The sequence below is a fragment of the Diaporthe amygdali genome (assembly GCF_026229845.1).
Source record: "Diaporthe amygdali strain CAA958 chromosome Unknown NODE_12_length_1037015_cov_66_201586, whole genome shotgun sequence".
Lineage (NCBI taxonomy): Eukaryota > Fungi > Ascomycota > Sordariomycetes > Diaporthales > Diaporthaceae > Diaporthe > Diaporthe amygdali.
This window is the reverse complement of record NW_026517032.1, coordinates 539,510-554,955: the sequence shown is the minus strand read 5'-3', so window position 1 is coordinate 554,955 and position 15,446 is coordinate 539,510. Positions and strand designations below refer to the sequence as shown.

Below are 15,446 nucleotides of genomic sequence, written 5' to 3'. Positions count from 1 at the left end.
TGTAGTAGTAGTAGGTAGTGGAAGAAGAAGAAGTAGTAGTATGAAGAATGGTCCATAATGTGCAAGGCCCCCCCACTTTTCCCCCCTATCTTCTCGCTCCGAGAGAACATGCCAGCCCGCCCCATTCTGCCATCCCCCAAGAGAGAGAGACGCTGAAAAGAAAGAAAACAAAAAACGCTTTTACTTGCTCGCTCTCCAGAAATACAAAATCATTTCCCGCGCATAAGAATGCTTCTTTATGAGGAGTGATGAGAGTGGGTATCGAAATTCTCTTGTGTATCGGGTCTGTCCGGCATCCCGAATCTGTATAAGTCGTAGGGAGGACGGATCATATCAAGGTGGCTGGCTCATTGCATCTGAGCATCCAGCATAGCCTTGATGTCGTCTTCCGTTGGGTCGTCTGAGATCCAGATACCCTTCTCCTCCTCGGTGGCATTCAGGAAACCCTCGGCCCTCTTCATGGTCTGGACGTCCAGGTCGGTGACGTAGGACTTTCCATCTGCCAATGGCACGCGGACTTCGCGCTCGGTGGAGAGCATCATGTCATCCTTGGCCAGTCGGCGGGGCCCGTCAAAGACGGCCATCACCCGCTTCTTCATCGTCATCTGGCCCTTGTCGAAACCCCACGATGATGGGTACTCCCGGCGGTGCTTGCGCGCCCGGTTGCTGGCATTGGATTTTGAAATCGAGACACCACCACGAGAATGTGTGAGGCCCCGAGACTTTTGCACGCCATTGGCTGGGTTGCCCTTGGACTTCTTGGTGGGCGATGCTGAGGTCTTGACGCCAAGCGCCATCAGGTTTTGCTCATCGAGGAACTGGCCCTCCTCTTCTTCCATCATCTCCTCGTCGTCCTCATCATCCGTCATCATCGTTTGAGTCGTGGTCGGCAGGTTGTTCTTCTCCAGGGTGGCGTGCACCTCCCGGTCGTTCTCAACCTCCGCGAGCCTCCTCGCGTTGACCGCCTCTGCGGGGTCTTCTTGCTGGACAATGCGCAGCACACAATCGTCCAAATGCTCGTAGAAGTCCTGTGCGTTGCTGAATGTCTGCGAACATGTCGAACACTTACCGGTGGCATCGGGTGCGTAGCCCGGCCCCGGTTTCTTGCCCGTGGACGCTGAAGTAGAGCTACCGTTCTTGTTCTTGCGGCTGTTGGGCGGCGTCTGCTCTACGCCGTGCACCGCCGTCAAGTGCCTCTTGAACACATCTGCCCTGTTAAAGGACTTCTCCGCTGCGGAGCCGGATCCTGGGCAGAAACCACACACCATGGTGCCTTTGTAATGGGTGAGTGTGTGGCGGTTCTTGTCGTATTTCCTGGCAAAGCCCTTAATGTGGTACTCGCATGTCGTGATGGGGCACTTTTCAGGGCGCTCCGTCTGGTGAGTCAACATGTGGGCCTTGAGGTCCTTGAAGGTCTTCCCGCAGTCGGGATGCGGGCATCGTTGTTTCTCCTTGGAGTCACTGTCGCTGAACGCTCCAGAATGGCCGGATTGGTACGAAACAAGACTGGGCCGTCGGCCCTGGTCGATTGGTGCTTGGTAAGGGGAATAGTGGTACCCAGCATTCTGTGGCATAAACGGGCTTTGGCTACCTGTCCTCAGGTGTGGTGATGACGCAGTGAGAGCGGGCGAGTTGGGGTACGCGGATGAGTTTTGCTGGAAACCAGCGTCGTAAGGTGGCATGAGCGGCCGGCTGATCTCGTGGTGGATCAAGCTTGGGTCTAATGGAAAAGTTCAAAGTCAGTAACGTGCCTTTTCGGAGGACTGAAGATTTGAGTAAGGAAACCAACAAGAAGACCCGAGAGGAGCAATAAAATGACCACTAGATTGAGAAAAGAAAGAAGAGGCCACTTGAGGCGTTGTCGGGCTTGTCCAGCCAGCCGCTGTGGGAGAAGAAAACGGAGTGGCAGAATCAGGAGATGTGAAGACACTGGATTTTCTGGACAACTGAGGGGAAATTGGCGAACTTGATGTCTGCGCATGCGAAGCGACAGAACAAGCATCGACCGCAGACCAAGGCTCGGCGAGTACAGTACATGGTGGTGATTGGCAAGACACGGAAGGAGAGACAGGAGGACCAGAACTGTGTTGTTCTTGCTGGAGATGCTCAGGAGCAACAGGTCTAGAAGTCTGTGGTGACTCACCAACAAATCCGGGTGGCTTTGAAGTGTCTGCAAATGCAAAAGGTGCGAGATCCTCCATACCTTGTGGTGCGTAGCTGTTGTACTCGGATCCGGTGAAGTACTCGTGAGAGCCGACAATGCCGGGGCTCAGGGCAACGCCCTGAGGGCCAGCCCACTCGGGTACTGGTGCCGGTTGGCCATGGGTCGATTGCGGTGAGCCGACTGCTGAGGAGGGTGCTGATGGGGCGGAAGCGGTCGACATGTTTGAGGGGATTCCCAACTCTCGGTCTTCCTGGAAGATGGGCGGTGACATGCGACCACCATATGTCCAGCCAGCGGCGCCTTCGGCGGCATATGGCATGTGATGGTCGAAGCCGTTCATGGTAGGGGGAAATTCTTGGCCGAGGCGTGGGAAGTAGACGTCAGAAGTAAGGCCCAGGTCCATGCCGGCAGCAGAAAAGGCGCCTTGCGGTGGGTCAGGGTAAATGGAGCTTAGGTGCTCCTGCTCCTCGCTCATGTGTCTGGGCAACATGGCGAATGTGTGATGCTCGAGGGATACCATGGTGTTTGGGGACAGAATACAACTAGGCCGATCTCACAACGACTTCGTCAAAGAAGTCAGGTCAGAGAGAAAGAGAGGCGGCGGAGCTCAAGCTACGGCGACGGAGTCAGTCAAGACAGCTCTTGTCTCACATGGCGACGAGGCGTAAGCCTTACTTGCAGATGTTTAGCTCATACCAGACGGTCAGATTCCGACTGGAAGGAGCTGGAGTGGGAGGTGGGAAGAGTTTGCGAGTCCCAGAGAGAGAGATTCGAAACAAATTCAGGCGGTCATAAGGACTTGTCGTCTTTTTATGTCCGCGGATAGCGATCGACTACCGGTGAGAAAGCGCTGGTGGGTGACGGGCTGGACAGGGCGATTTACGAGTTCGGAGCCGGGCTGTAATGGTTTTGTGCCTAGCTCTTCAAACTGTTCGATGAAATGCCTTGATCTTCTTTGCGCGTGCTGTGCTGAGCTGTCGCGCACTTCGATATGTCCCGGACTGGTGAGGGTCAGGCGCAGGTGAGAGGGTCTGTCTGTCCGGGTGCCAGGGGAGGCGGTGGGCGTATATGTGGGTAGGCGGTGTTGGTGGCCGTGGATACTCGTTGACGAGGTTTGAAACCTTGGAGATGGACGTAGCAGGGCCGTGGGATATCTCAGGAATGTCTGGGGAACATGAGGGCGAAAGGGGAGTCAGCTGGGATAAGATGGGTTGGGGGCCCTCGGGGTTGATATAGACGGCGTGGTGTTTTACGTGGTCTGGCGGGTTGGAAGAAGGCTTGGGTCGATGGGCTCCATATTGGATCTGGTAGGGCCAGAGGCGAAGCAAAAAGATACATGGTACCTGTACCCGTACCATGCTGTGCTGCGGACCGGTAGGGAAAAGAGTACGTACCTCCTGCGCTCCTCCCTCCCCCCCCCCTGGCCCCCTGACCCCGGCCAGCACCCATGTCAGCATTTGGTGTGGGAGGGCTGCATCTGTGCCAGGGGGTCCCCGGGCATCGCTGGTCGCCCGGTCGCTCGATGGTGCTGGGCGTGGGACGAGAGGGCAGGAGGGCAGGAGGGCAGCACTGGGGCAAGGAGAGAGAGGGCTGGGAGGGGTGGAAGCCATCGATGGCACTGAGCAGGGGTCTTTTGCGTGCAGAGGGCAGAGGCAGAGAGGGTGCCCTGCCCTGGCCTTGCCCGGCCAGCCAGCCAGCCCAGCCTGGCCCACCCACGCCGACAGGAAGTACCGTACCTACTGTAGGTCTGTCTGTAGGACTGTCTGTCATTGTCTGTCAGTGTCTGTCTACTGACTGTACTGTGCTGTGTCAACAACACCACACAGTAGAGCAAAGCAAATTCCGCGCCCCGTCCTTCCCGCTCTCTCCCCCTCCCAGTCTCGCAGTCTCTCAAAGTCTCTCTCAAGTCTCTGTCTGTGTCTCTATCCCTGTTTGCCTGTCTCGATCTTCTGATGAGAATTCTTCCACCCCCGGTGAAGTGCAGGTGTGCCCAAGGCTGTGGGTTGTGGGCTGTGGGACGCACCATTTTGCAGTGGACTTTCTTACCAAAATAGGCGTCGCATCTATCTATGTACGGTTTACTGCTGCCTACGGGGCTATCCCACTTGGGCAGTAACCTCGACCCCGTCCAGGCTCGCCAGAGTTGCTTTGGCAAAAGTACCCTTCCCCCTTCAGCGTGACACCCTTGGAAAGGGCAGGCCCCCGGGGAATGATGGGAGAAATGCCCACGGGTCGGAGTCAGTGCGGTAGCATTCTTTCTGGTACCATGGCGATCCCACTGATGCATAGTCGAAGGATTCCACCATCTCAAAGCCTCGTGGTAAACAGATGCAATGCGCTGCGGGTACCGATCCTTCAGAGGGGCCGTGTGTGCCTTTTTTACTTTCGGAGACGCGCAGGGAGACACACTGGGACCATGGCTATGCCATGCTATGTGGTGTGCACCACAGAGCTTGGCGGACAAGACGAACGCGCAACCGCCCCCCGACTCTGATGCTGCCGCTGGCAATATGCGCAGAATAGCATGGCATAGTATGCATGCCATGTAACTTCTACTCTCAATAGACCACGGTAGACTGCGCCATAGCGTGCTGTACTTCTTTGGTGAGTGTGTGTGATGTGATGAGATGAGATGAGATGAGATATGATGCTGGTGATGTTGGTCCTGTTCGTTTCTGCGGTAATTGCGGTCGTGTTCCATGTGGACCGAGCCCATTCTCCTGGGACAAAAGGGCCTCTTCCTCTCTGCCAGGCTAAACTACTTGCGACATGTGTATTTCAGGTATCTGGTCATGTATCTCCTGTTTGTCATCCTCTTTCCGGGTGTCCGTCTCGTTCGCTCGCCCTGCAATTTTTGGACTGATTGATTACAATATCAACCGTGTCCACTGTGTATGCAGTTTCCGCTGCCTGCTTATGTACCTTGCCTCCCAGGGCCTCGCTTATGTGGGCGGGCGTCTGGGGCCTGCTCTGCTCACTCGCCCGCCGTCCGCTGATGCTTTTTCCTCTCCTTGGCACTAGGAGGTGCGTCCCCCTGAGCCTTCTCCTGACGAACAGACCCGGCCGAGCAGATGGGATGTCCTAGCGACCAGACACTTGTATCTGGCGTCCAACGATCTGGAGTAGGGTATTTTTGCACATTTGCTTCTGAACGATCGTGACTAGTTGTAAGTATTTTGCCTAGCTGGCAGGCTGGCTCCCGGCTGCTGAAGCTTCAATGCAGATACGACCCCTACTACTGACCGTTAAATGATGATAGTCTGTCTGCGGGAATCTCGGAAAGGGTCCCAGCAATGCTTGGATCCAGAGTCTCTAAGCTTATGTAGACTACAGTAAAGGCATAGACTAGATACTACACTATTTGTTCCATCCCCAGGGATCGGAGTCCTCTTTCTCTCACCACTACTACGTCGACAAACACAGCACAGACAGAGCACAATAATGCCAGGCAGTCCAGGTCGCAAGCGAAAGGTGACGGCGTCATCTGTCGCATACAAGGATGGGACCTTGAGGAACCCGCTATTTTGAAGTCACAGCCTCCCCCAGTCCTTCCTCTGGCCGTCGCTCCCGCCCGCCCGCTTTGCCTGGCTTGCTGCCCACCGACCGCCCGCCCGCGCTGCCCACCCACGCCCCCGGTCCTGGCATAGTTTAGCTCGGGCTTAGGCTTGGGCTGGGCTGGTTAGTTCCGTCCTGCCCTGCCCTGTCCCGTTCTGTTTGGTCTGTCATGTCTCTCTAGCCCCAGGCGGCCGAGTTGTTGTCTCTGCAGCCTTCCAGGGTTGGCCCTCCACGGGCTGGGAAACACGAGGAGGGCAGAGACTGTGGGTGATCTGAACTCTCTTTTTCTCCCACCTCCGTCGAGCAACCTCTCCGGAAACGACATAGCGGCTGCGGGGACGGGGATGGGGGCAAGCGAGACATTTCCAAGATTTCTGGTCCAAGACAGGCATGGAGATCCCGTTATATTCTGACTGAGACATGCATATGAGTAGAGCATCTTGCGATCCACGGCGCATGCTTACTTGCTGCTGGTACGCAGGGCCTGCGGTCTTGGGAAATAGTACGTCCCGCACATCCTCCACCAAGACCCTTCTGGGCGGTGGCATCAACCCGTGGTGTGGTGGTCGACGTTGGACTGCTCGCGCTCGGCCACCTATCGCTGCTGCCGTTGTGCTTGACCAAAGAACTTACCCTTGGTACTAGTCTGATCGCTGTGCAATCGTTTGTTCCAAGGTCCCAAGCGTTAGGTTGCCTGGGTCGGTTGGTTACTGAATGTTGTGACCGCAAGCCAAAATTGCCTGGCCTTTCACCGCATGTCTCTCGTTTCTTATTCCTCTGTATACAAAGCAGCCAGATGATTGATTGCTGTACCCACCCACCGGTCTTTGCACAGACACATCAGGATCATGCCTGTTCGTAAAATTGAGTGTGTCCTCTGATCGCATCTGCCACGCACTGGGAGCCCAAGTCATCATGACACTATTACTGCGCAGGAAGACAGTAACAGTAGGTAGACAATCTCATGTCCCCCCCTCCACACCCCTAACACCTCCTTTTTTTGGGGCCACGCCGCGTCAAAGTGCACGGGAGTCTGTGATCCCCGTCCGTCTTCTTCCCAGCGCCCTGGTTCTGGGCCGTGGAGACGTGATGTAGTGTCGCACTCGCCGGCACCTCCCCGAAGCTTAATCACAAGTCGAGGCCGCGACGATGCCCGATTGCGGAATATAAGCCATACATGGGCAGTGATATAGAATGGGTCTCCCATCTGCCACATATCACCTTGTAGGTTTGTCCCAGGTCAGGGCTGTCGCGGGTTTTGCCCAATAGCGTCAGCCAGTCATCTGAGCGACAAGGCCAAGAGCGCACTATCAATCTGGCTCCCATCTCTTCCGAGCCCTGGTCGGGCTCGGCACCGACAGTCGGTGGGGATCAGGGTCAGGGCTGGTGAGGTCACAAGCACCTTCGTGGGTGACGATCCAGATCGCTTCGGGCCTGGGTCGACAAGGACAAGCCCCTGAAACGTCGCCCACCCCATTGATTCGTACTGCCGCAGTGCCCTGATTTTCCAGAGGCAGCCGCTGCAAGGTCGAAGGTTTTCGGACGGCACTACCCTAACTGTCATGTCATATTCTTGCTATTTTTGTTTCCGTGATCGATCATGATGCATGTCAATTGCGCTGTGCTGCGAATCTGCGGGATAGGCACCAGCCAAATTCTAGTGCATGCAGTCCACACGAAGGGGCCATGCAGCAACACACGGCTATTACTGGCCGTGCCTGGCGGTCAGGAATCGAGCATGCCTCCTATCACATAGGTGAGCATCATGGACGTCAGTAGTAGGCAATCAGGTGGCACTTGATGTCGAGCGAGTGTGTGTGTGCTGTACAGCCCACCATACGAGGGCCACCCTTCGAGCAGTATGCGCCGGGAGGTCTGTTGTCCCGAGCACCAACAGTCGCTGTGACTGGGGTTTTACCGGCATTATTGGACCACCCACCTAGTAATGGCACAGGCTTGACATTCCCGAAATAAGTGCACAGCCTTATCGCACTACCCTTCTTCCGGCTACCGTATGGTGTCATCTCCCTTAACCCTCTCAGGATCATATCACCACACTTGCAAAAGAGGCTCATCAACAGGGTGACTGCAGTGCTGCTGCTGCGATAGGTATTTGTGTCGACGCTGACAATTCGTCATTGCTATTCCAATATTCATGCAGAACCGAGTGTCGTACTCTCACCACTGTTGTGCGATGAGATTCCTGCTGTCTGTCCGCCCATACTTCCCGAGTACGAAGTCGACTGTGGACACTCACCAAGCCTTTTCCGTGCACAGTCAGCATCTTGTTTGTATTTGCTTGTCTCGTTGCGGAAATGGTCCAGTTGGGCAGCGCGTGCCATTTCCAAGCATTCGTCGGGCCGCGCAGGTGGACTAATGAGCCGCTGTGAGTTGTCAGTGGTTGCACTAGATGAATGCCTCCCAAGTGCTGAGTTGCTGGTCATTGGCACTGCGATTATTGCCCATTCAAACCTGTTTTGATGGTCCCTTCATTTGCGAGACCATACACGCGCCTGGATGGATGCATCCGCACGACCGGTCAGTCAAGCATCGTCGCGTGAGTCCCGACAGGTCGAGGCCGCATGTGCCCTGTCGCCTTCCTCCGCCGCGTGCGGGCCAGGCTTCCCGTCTTGAAACATGCCTCGGGCAACGAAGTGGCCCTCTTCCGCTCCGCAGTCTGCCCTGGGTCCCGCCTGCATGTCTGTCATCGTCTCGAGGTGGTTTTCTGTTCTGGAGCCTTGAGCGCTAAAACAAAGACCCACGCACTCCAAAACAACACCCCGCGAAGCTCGTCCGCTCCCCGGGTACGAGAAGCTTGTTCCGAAAAAAGAAGCTTCGTTTACCCGGGCTACACTCGGATTAGTTTTCCTCGGTAGTTTCGAACATATTGCCAATCGAATATGTGCAAACCCGCTGTTGAGATTTTGCAACTCACCCTAACAGCGTGCACGCGCAACTCTTCGCAGCAGGTCCTTGAAGAGCCAGCATCAAGCTTCTCCCGTGATTCATCACAATTTGCCATAGGGGTGGTTCAGAACCCCCAGTCTGAGGAGGCGTGCCTGTCTCTCTCTGCTGCAAGTCAAAAGCCTGCCCGGGTCTGACAGGCAGATGAATCTGGGTCAAGGGCCGAATGGCAGGCTCATTTTCCTCACTCTAGCAATGGTCCATCGTCATTTTGTGAAACTCAAATCAATAGTGACACCCTGTGACGGCATGCAGCGGACAATCCTTTTCTGACAAGTCGGAGTGAAGACCTGTCCCTCGAGGATAGCCTCCTGATGCGGAATAGCTGTGGCTGACGTCTTTCGCGCAAAGTCAGGCCCCACACATACTCCCGACAGCACGTTCCTGCCAGCTGATTGGAAGATATGCGATGGTCAGAAAAGCTTGGGCCGGGAGAGTCCCTGCATCTGTGGGGATAGGCAAAGAGCCCATGGATTAAAAAAAAAAAAGAAAGGCGAGAGAAGAGGGAGAAGTGGCTGTGTGTGCCGTGTAGTTGTGATGCTTCGCCGACCACCACAACCATCGCGACGAGGTGACCGACCGCTCATGGTGGCATCAAGTTACCAAGAAAGCCAAGTTCGAGCAAACAATTGCTATCGCTTTCGCAACATGGGCTTAGGGTTTGGCACATCATTGGCGGATTCTGTTCACCGAGCCCAAGCATGATTTAGTGTGGGAGCCGGTGTAGGGCCAATGCAGAGAGCGCTTGGGGCTTTGCTTTTGGCTTCTGCGGCTTGGAGAGTTCATCATGTCTTTTGGGTCGGTTGCTTCCCATCCAATCGTTTTCGGCTGCCTCCAGACTGCTGGGTCCTGATCACAGCTTATCCAAGCTGCAATGCTACGCCGCGATGATGCCCTGGATGTCATGCATTGGGTCATCTGCCCTGCCCCAGTGTTTCGAGGGCTCCGTGGACCGGATGGCTTCGCTGCGGTTCTATTGAACACCAGGAGTGCGCCTCCGTAACATCGCTCGAGACGAAGGCGTGACTTCGTAATCTCAGCACTCATGCTTTCCCGTCAAATTCGTCCTCATAGGACAGTCCTTCAACCCGCCCAGAAGGCAGCAGTCAATGGACGAAGCAAGTATTTGGAGGTTGGCATCAGACAACCGTCAGGATGTCCGTCACTGACATGAGACTCGGTACCATGATATGGCCTCTTACACTGCTTACAAGAGGGTGTGGCTTGCTGACAGGCATGCAGCCCATGCTGGACGTCCAAGGGGGCATTCCACAAAGAACCCTTGCAGCCACGCATTTCTCGATGGTAGGAGCGATAGAGTTTGGAGTTGCGTGCCTGGCGGCCTCGTATGATGCCTGAGAAGATAGTAATGGATACGTCCGAAGTGGCCAGACGCCTCAGGCTGTTCAAACTCGCCAATGGCGCTTGCAGCCCTGTGAAGGCTCTTAATAGCTCTGCCCTCCCATAGCTACCCCAACGGAAAGACGGGAATGTCCACCTCCACACGAACATGGCGCCCGTGCGTATGAGAAGGAGCGATTCAACGACATATGTCGAACAAGGACTGTAGCTAGAGAGCCGTGACCGTGCCCATGTCCGTTGTGCTAGTGCCGGGCCACTGGCTCGCGGCCAATCTGGATGAGGCATCGTCTGCTCTGAAGCCACTGGTCTGTGAGCCAGAAGCATGCAAGGAAAAGGGGACTACTTCGCTTTGTCTCTCAACAGGTGACAGGCGAGAAATCAGAGTGCTGACGTCCGGCGGATGAGGCAGGTAATTTGAGGGTGCCAAGATCCTCTCAGTCGGGATTTGTAACAGATGCTTCGGAGGGGCAGCTACAATGGCACGCGACGGGTGATCCACAATCCACGGGCAGCACCAAGGGCTTGATGGAGATGTGCGGAAGGGTGTGATGGTAGCCTGTAGGATGGCTGGATGGGCCGAAGGGCTGGATCGTAGTCACAGCGACCCAACAGGGTTGCCTCGTGGTATGTAGACCACCCTGTCGCCTGTATGCAGGAGCCAGGGCTGTCATTGGCGGGCGGCACGGGTCGTATTGAGAGCAATTGCAATTTTCCGGATGGAGTGGATGGGATGCGTGAGACATGTGTGGACGGTATGCTGATGCAGAGTCTGACATTCTTCCCAAATGAAAGGCCAGGGAACGGGATGCATTGACTCGTCGTAGAGTTGCGGTCAGCCCTTGCATTGCTGCCAAATCCGCTCGCAAGCGGATGCCACGGTGTTGTTGGCTTGACCCCGGACAGGGCATCTCGTCGACGCAAATGGCCGACTGGCAGCCCTCGCAAATGAGAGAATCTCGTGCCCCTGGTCTCGCTGTTGGGCACCCGAATCCTACTGCCTGTGTGCCCGCGGACTGGCCTTGGTGATTCGCTACGTGCTTGCGCGCATAGGGCTGACGAGACAGGACCTGCAGGCTCGCTGCCGGTACCAAGAAGTCACCGTCGTATGTTTCGTGTGAGAGCTGGTACCCGCAGGAGACGGGACCATGGTTGTGGCCCAGCGCCCCAACGAGATATCTGGAGGTCCGCGCCGCAGCCTTGCAGGCCCCTGTTGATGCGCTGTGCTGCGATGCGATGCGATGCTGATGTCTGTATGGGTGAAGCAACAAGACATCATCAGAGACTTGAAACGCGCAAGGGTGTTTGGATTGCGACAACACGACCAACATGGTCTGCGGGCGTGCAGGCGGCAATGTGCTGCTCTTGCTTTGGAATGGCGCCCTTGTCCTTGCCATTCAGGATTCTCGTTCGAGACGGATTCATCAAACAAGATGAACAGTGTGGTACGAAGCACCATGCGCCCGCCTGCACTGCCTGTCATGTGGCTCCGGTTGCTGCCACCAGACGAGACAGTACAGGCACAGCATGTACTTTGTAGACTGGACACATCAATCTGGCGCCATCTTGGCTTCGCTGCAGGCCCCCCTGAGGCGGCGGCCCCTTAGCAGCAGCGCTTTGAGGCCGGCTTCGAATGGGCCATTGTTTGCGGGTCGCAGAGATAGGAGACTAAACAAGATCCGTATATGGGTGGACAGCTACTGCGTAGATGTCGACTACGTAGGCAGTCTGGCCTCTTTGGGCGTCTCGTCATGGCGCCCCGCAGAGGTTGCGATTGGGCGCAGCTCGCAGAAAGAGAGGGCCCTCTGGGAGATTGAGGACAAGATACGATCGTCGGTCCCGAATCGGGCCCCACGGAGAGAGCGCAGTGGTGCGCAATGGTGCGCAATTGCCTTTCTCATTCTCGCTCTTTCCGGAAAGCGACCAATGGCATGTGGGCAGGTGCAAGGGCGGCAACGCCGATCAGAGGCTTGTTTGGGGTGTTGCGCTGCACCTGCCCTGCTATGCCCTGCCCTGCCCTCCTGCCCTCCACTGCGTGTGCGTAGTTTGATGACGGGACAAGATTGCAGTCATTCACTTTGGTCCATGCGGCAGGAGTGACGATGGTCTCTGATGGGTGTATAGACAAGACAGGCAGATCAGACCGACAGAAAGTACAGTCAGTACCCAGCCAGTACATGGCAGGTACTACTGGTCGGTACATGATGATAAGGAGGTGGAGGTGGGCTGTCACTTCCCGAGATGCACTTGTCTTGCAAAGCTTCAGACCAGGACCAGATCACCGCCAGGTCAGTCCTCTTTGGGCAACATACGTCGGCCTGCTTGGTCCCTCGTCTCGGTGTTTGTCCTATCGACGAAAAGCCATCTCGAGAAGCCACCTCAATCTCCCAAGCAACGCCAGAGAAGCCCACATGCTGCAGGTGCATTGCATGACACACGCGGCCGGATTCTGCTTTTCTTCCAGAACGTTGCTGTCGATGGCTCCCTATCTCATCAAAACTTGGGTATGGCGGTGAAACTGTGCCACACACCCCGTTTGGACGAGGCAAGTCGGTATGCCGGCATTGCTACAAGTCACAACGGGCATCGGCTGTGGGGGCCGGATGCCTCTCACGGCAGCATTGCTCTGGTTGGCTTCACCTCTTTCTCGACCATTCGCCCATGACTCCATGAAAGAGCAGGACCCAGTGATAGCCGCTCGGCCGACAAATACAGATAGATGAGAAGCATCCACCGTGTCTCGCAAGCAATTCCAATTCGAGGAACCCTTGGAAGCCTGTCCGAACAATGACGTCCGACACGGCGAGGCTCTCGTCGTGCTCCACCCATCACGACGTGAGGCGGCAGACAGCTCCGCGAGGCCTAGCTTGGCCAGGTCTAGCTTGCCCCGTGTCGTCGAGGACGGGTCTCTCCGCTGTCAGGAATCCCGCAGGCGCCGGCAAGTCGCTGGCCCGGCCTTGCTGTCTCGCCACCGTGCCGCGTGTACCGCAGGCTGGCAGGCCTGGGACTAGGTGCTGCAAGGCTCGAGAGGGTGAGAAAAGAGAAGAGTCGACTATCATCAACGGAGATACCTCTCTGTCTCTCTTTGCGCGTCTTCTTACTTTCCGAGGAGACACAAATTCATGTCTGAAGCGGTCTGATCAAACTTGACACCGCCTGGGCTTCCCGAGCCATCCACGATCAATATATCCTGAATCGGAACGGGACGTTTGCACACGTTGCACCGCGGCGGGCGATCTGCCTCTCCAGAAGCACGCAGCACCATGCGGGCCTCCCAAAACGACTTGGTGCACTGCAAGAGGGTAGCTGACGGCAGGGTGGATGCCACCAAGACCCTCCCACTTTCAAGCTTTGTATGGTCATATCACTGCGGAACAAGTTCGATCCGATGATGGGGTCCTCACAATCACAAGCAAACATGCCGCCTCGAGTAGCTACGATTGGCCTTTTCGCGGCGCCAGCGGTATGAGCGTCTGCACGCCTGGTCCACACCTCAGGCAGCTATGCCATGTTGACTGCATTGGTGGACGCTCTCACTCAAATGATCGGCAGCCAGGGGCAATAAGTGCAACACAGCGCGGATTACAGAAGCAGAGCACGGTAGTTCACCTGCATTTCGGCCACGCACCGCGGCGTCCCGGGCGAGACATCGCAGAATCTCCACCTGCTCTGCCCACACCAAAGGACCCAAACTCGGTACCACAGTGCGAAAGCGTCCGTCACAATCATGGGAGGAGTCCAGTACCTCGTCCCGCTCAACAATCATATTGGTGCTGTTTGAACTTCAGTGATGGGCCCATATCGCCGGGGTCGCGACAGACTCGTCGCTTGAACATAACAGGAATCAAGGTTTTAACACACGCGAGTCTTAACACTTAACAGCAAGGATACGTCTCTCTCGGTGGGCCCTGTGATCTTTGCCAACGCTACTGCAAGTCCCAGGCTCCCACAAGACCTAAATTTGGAAATGAGTACGGAGTGACCCAAGCAGAAGTGCTGACTACCAGTCACATTTTGTCATGTACGTACTTGCTGCCGGCACCCCAGCCGGTGCAGATGACGAAGTACAAAACCCCATGCCACAGATTCAATAGCAGCTCCACTATACCTCCCTCTCAAATGATCCCGGCAATCTCGACGTGGTCCCCACTGTTCGAGACCCGACGCTCTGGCACCGGGGACCAGGAACTGCGGGTGCTCGAATGGGGGTGGCTTTCCTATCGCGGGCATCGTCCTACTGCCAGAACGGACTTACCAGCTCCTCGGGTCCAACGAAGATCTGACAGCTTTGCATGAAAGCCCGGACAGATACACCAATTGCCGCTTTTGTGATCTCGCATTTCCTGTCCGAACTCTCTCACTCTGCTTCCTGTCCATGAGGAGGGGCAGATACAGTACAGACAGCTCCAGGCACATCAGACAGCGCCTCTCACCACCGCCCCGGCCCTCGACCTAGAGCCTAGGCGAGAAGCTAGGTATGCTACAGATGTTGAGAGTTGCATCCATCACGGTGGTAATTTGACTAACCGAAACATCCCTTGCTTCTCACCGTGTGGGGGAAGCAGTCCAGATCGGGCCCAGGAATAAGAGACACACCTAGGCTCCTCGTGAGCCGGCTTCGCTTGGCGTCAGCTCATTTTGATGGAGCCTTGCAACGACATGGTGCTGTCTAAACCCCCCGACTGCATTAGCCCGTGAGGAAGAGCGTGATGTTGCAAGGTCAGAATCATCTTCTCTTAGGTGCAGCAAGAAACTTCCGCACTAGGCGAAAGGCAGGGAATTTGAGAGGACCAACAGGGTTCGGATGATCATGAAGGAGCCGTCTTCCGCGACACCGCCAGTCTGGTAACTACTACTGGGAGCTCCCGTCTGCCGGCCAACCCAGTCTTAGAATGCTTACAAGATCAGATGGACCCTTGGTATTTGCACATCGGGGGAAAATACGCCAGTCGACGGCATATTGGCCCAGCCATTGACGCCCTCTCCCTCCAGCAGGGGCAGCGGTCCCAGAACGTCGGGTACAGAGACCAGCCACCACCTGCCATGCCTTGATGCTTGCTGCGATCCTCCAAGCTACTGGACGTAGCGCTATAAACCATATATTAAATATTGGTCATTTGCCTGGTCCCGGCATCTGATCGCCCCTCACAGCAAGGTTCAAGCATTCCGCCCAGCAGCTTGTCCGGCAGACACGAAAAGTCTCCTCCTCTCGGGTAGGACCTGGCTTCGGCGCCGCACTTCGAAGCTCGTGCGGCGCGGTGACAGGTGGCCTGGCCTCCCTGTCAGCCATCTGCAGCCAAAAGGAAACGAGGTCGGTGAAGATAATGTTGCCCCGGCGCATAAACTAATTGCTCCTTCACCATCACATCACATCACCATGCAGCCGGCTCCAACAAGCCTGGCA

The 15,446-nt window shown here is 56.0% G+C and overlaps 2 protein-coding genes across 2 annotated transcripts; one reads left to right on the top strand and one right to left on the bottom strand.

Moving 5' to 3' along the window:
• Positions 1-347: 347 nt before the first annotated feature.
• On the bottom strand, positions 348-2,684 carry J7T55_001900 (uncharacterized protein; the record flags this gene model as incomplete). The annotated part of the gene is made up of 2 exons (XM_053142810.1): positions 348-1,720; positions 2,144-2,684. 2 exons carry the CDS (start codon positions 2,682-2,684, stop codon positions 348-350), a joined length of 1,914 nt encoding a protein of 637 aa, XP_052994353.1.
• Positions 2,685-11,569: 8,885 nt separating this feature from the next.
• J7T55_001899 (uncharacterized protein) lies at positions 11,570-12,155 on the top strand (the record flags this gene model as incomplete). Its single annotated transcript, XM_053142809.1, has 3 exons — positions 11,570-11,922; positions 11,984-12,079; positions 12,137-12,155. The coding sequence occupies 3 exons, from the start codon at positions 11,570-11,572 to the stop codon at positions 12,153-12,155; spliced, it is 468 nt and encodes a 155-aa protein (XP_052994352.1).
• Positions 12,156-15,446: the final 3,291 nt, after the last annotated feature.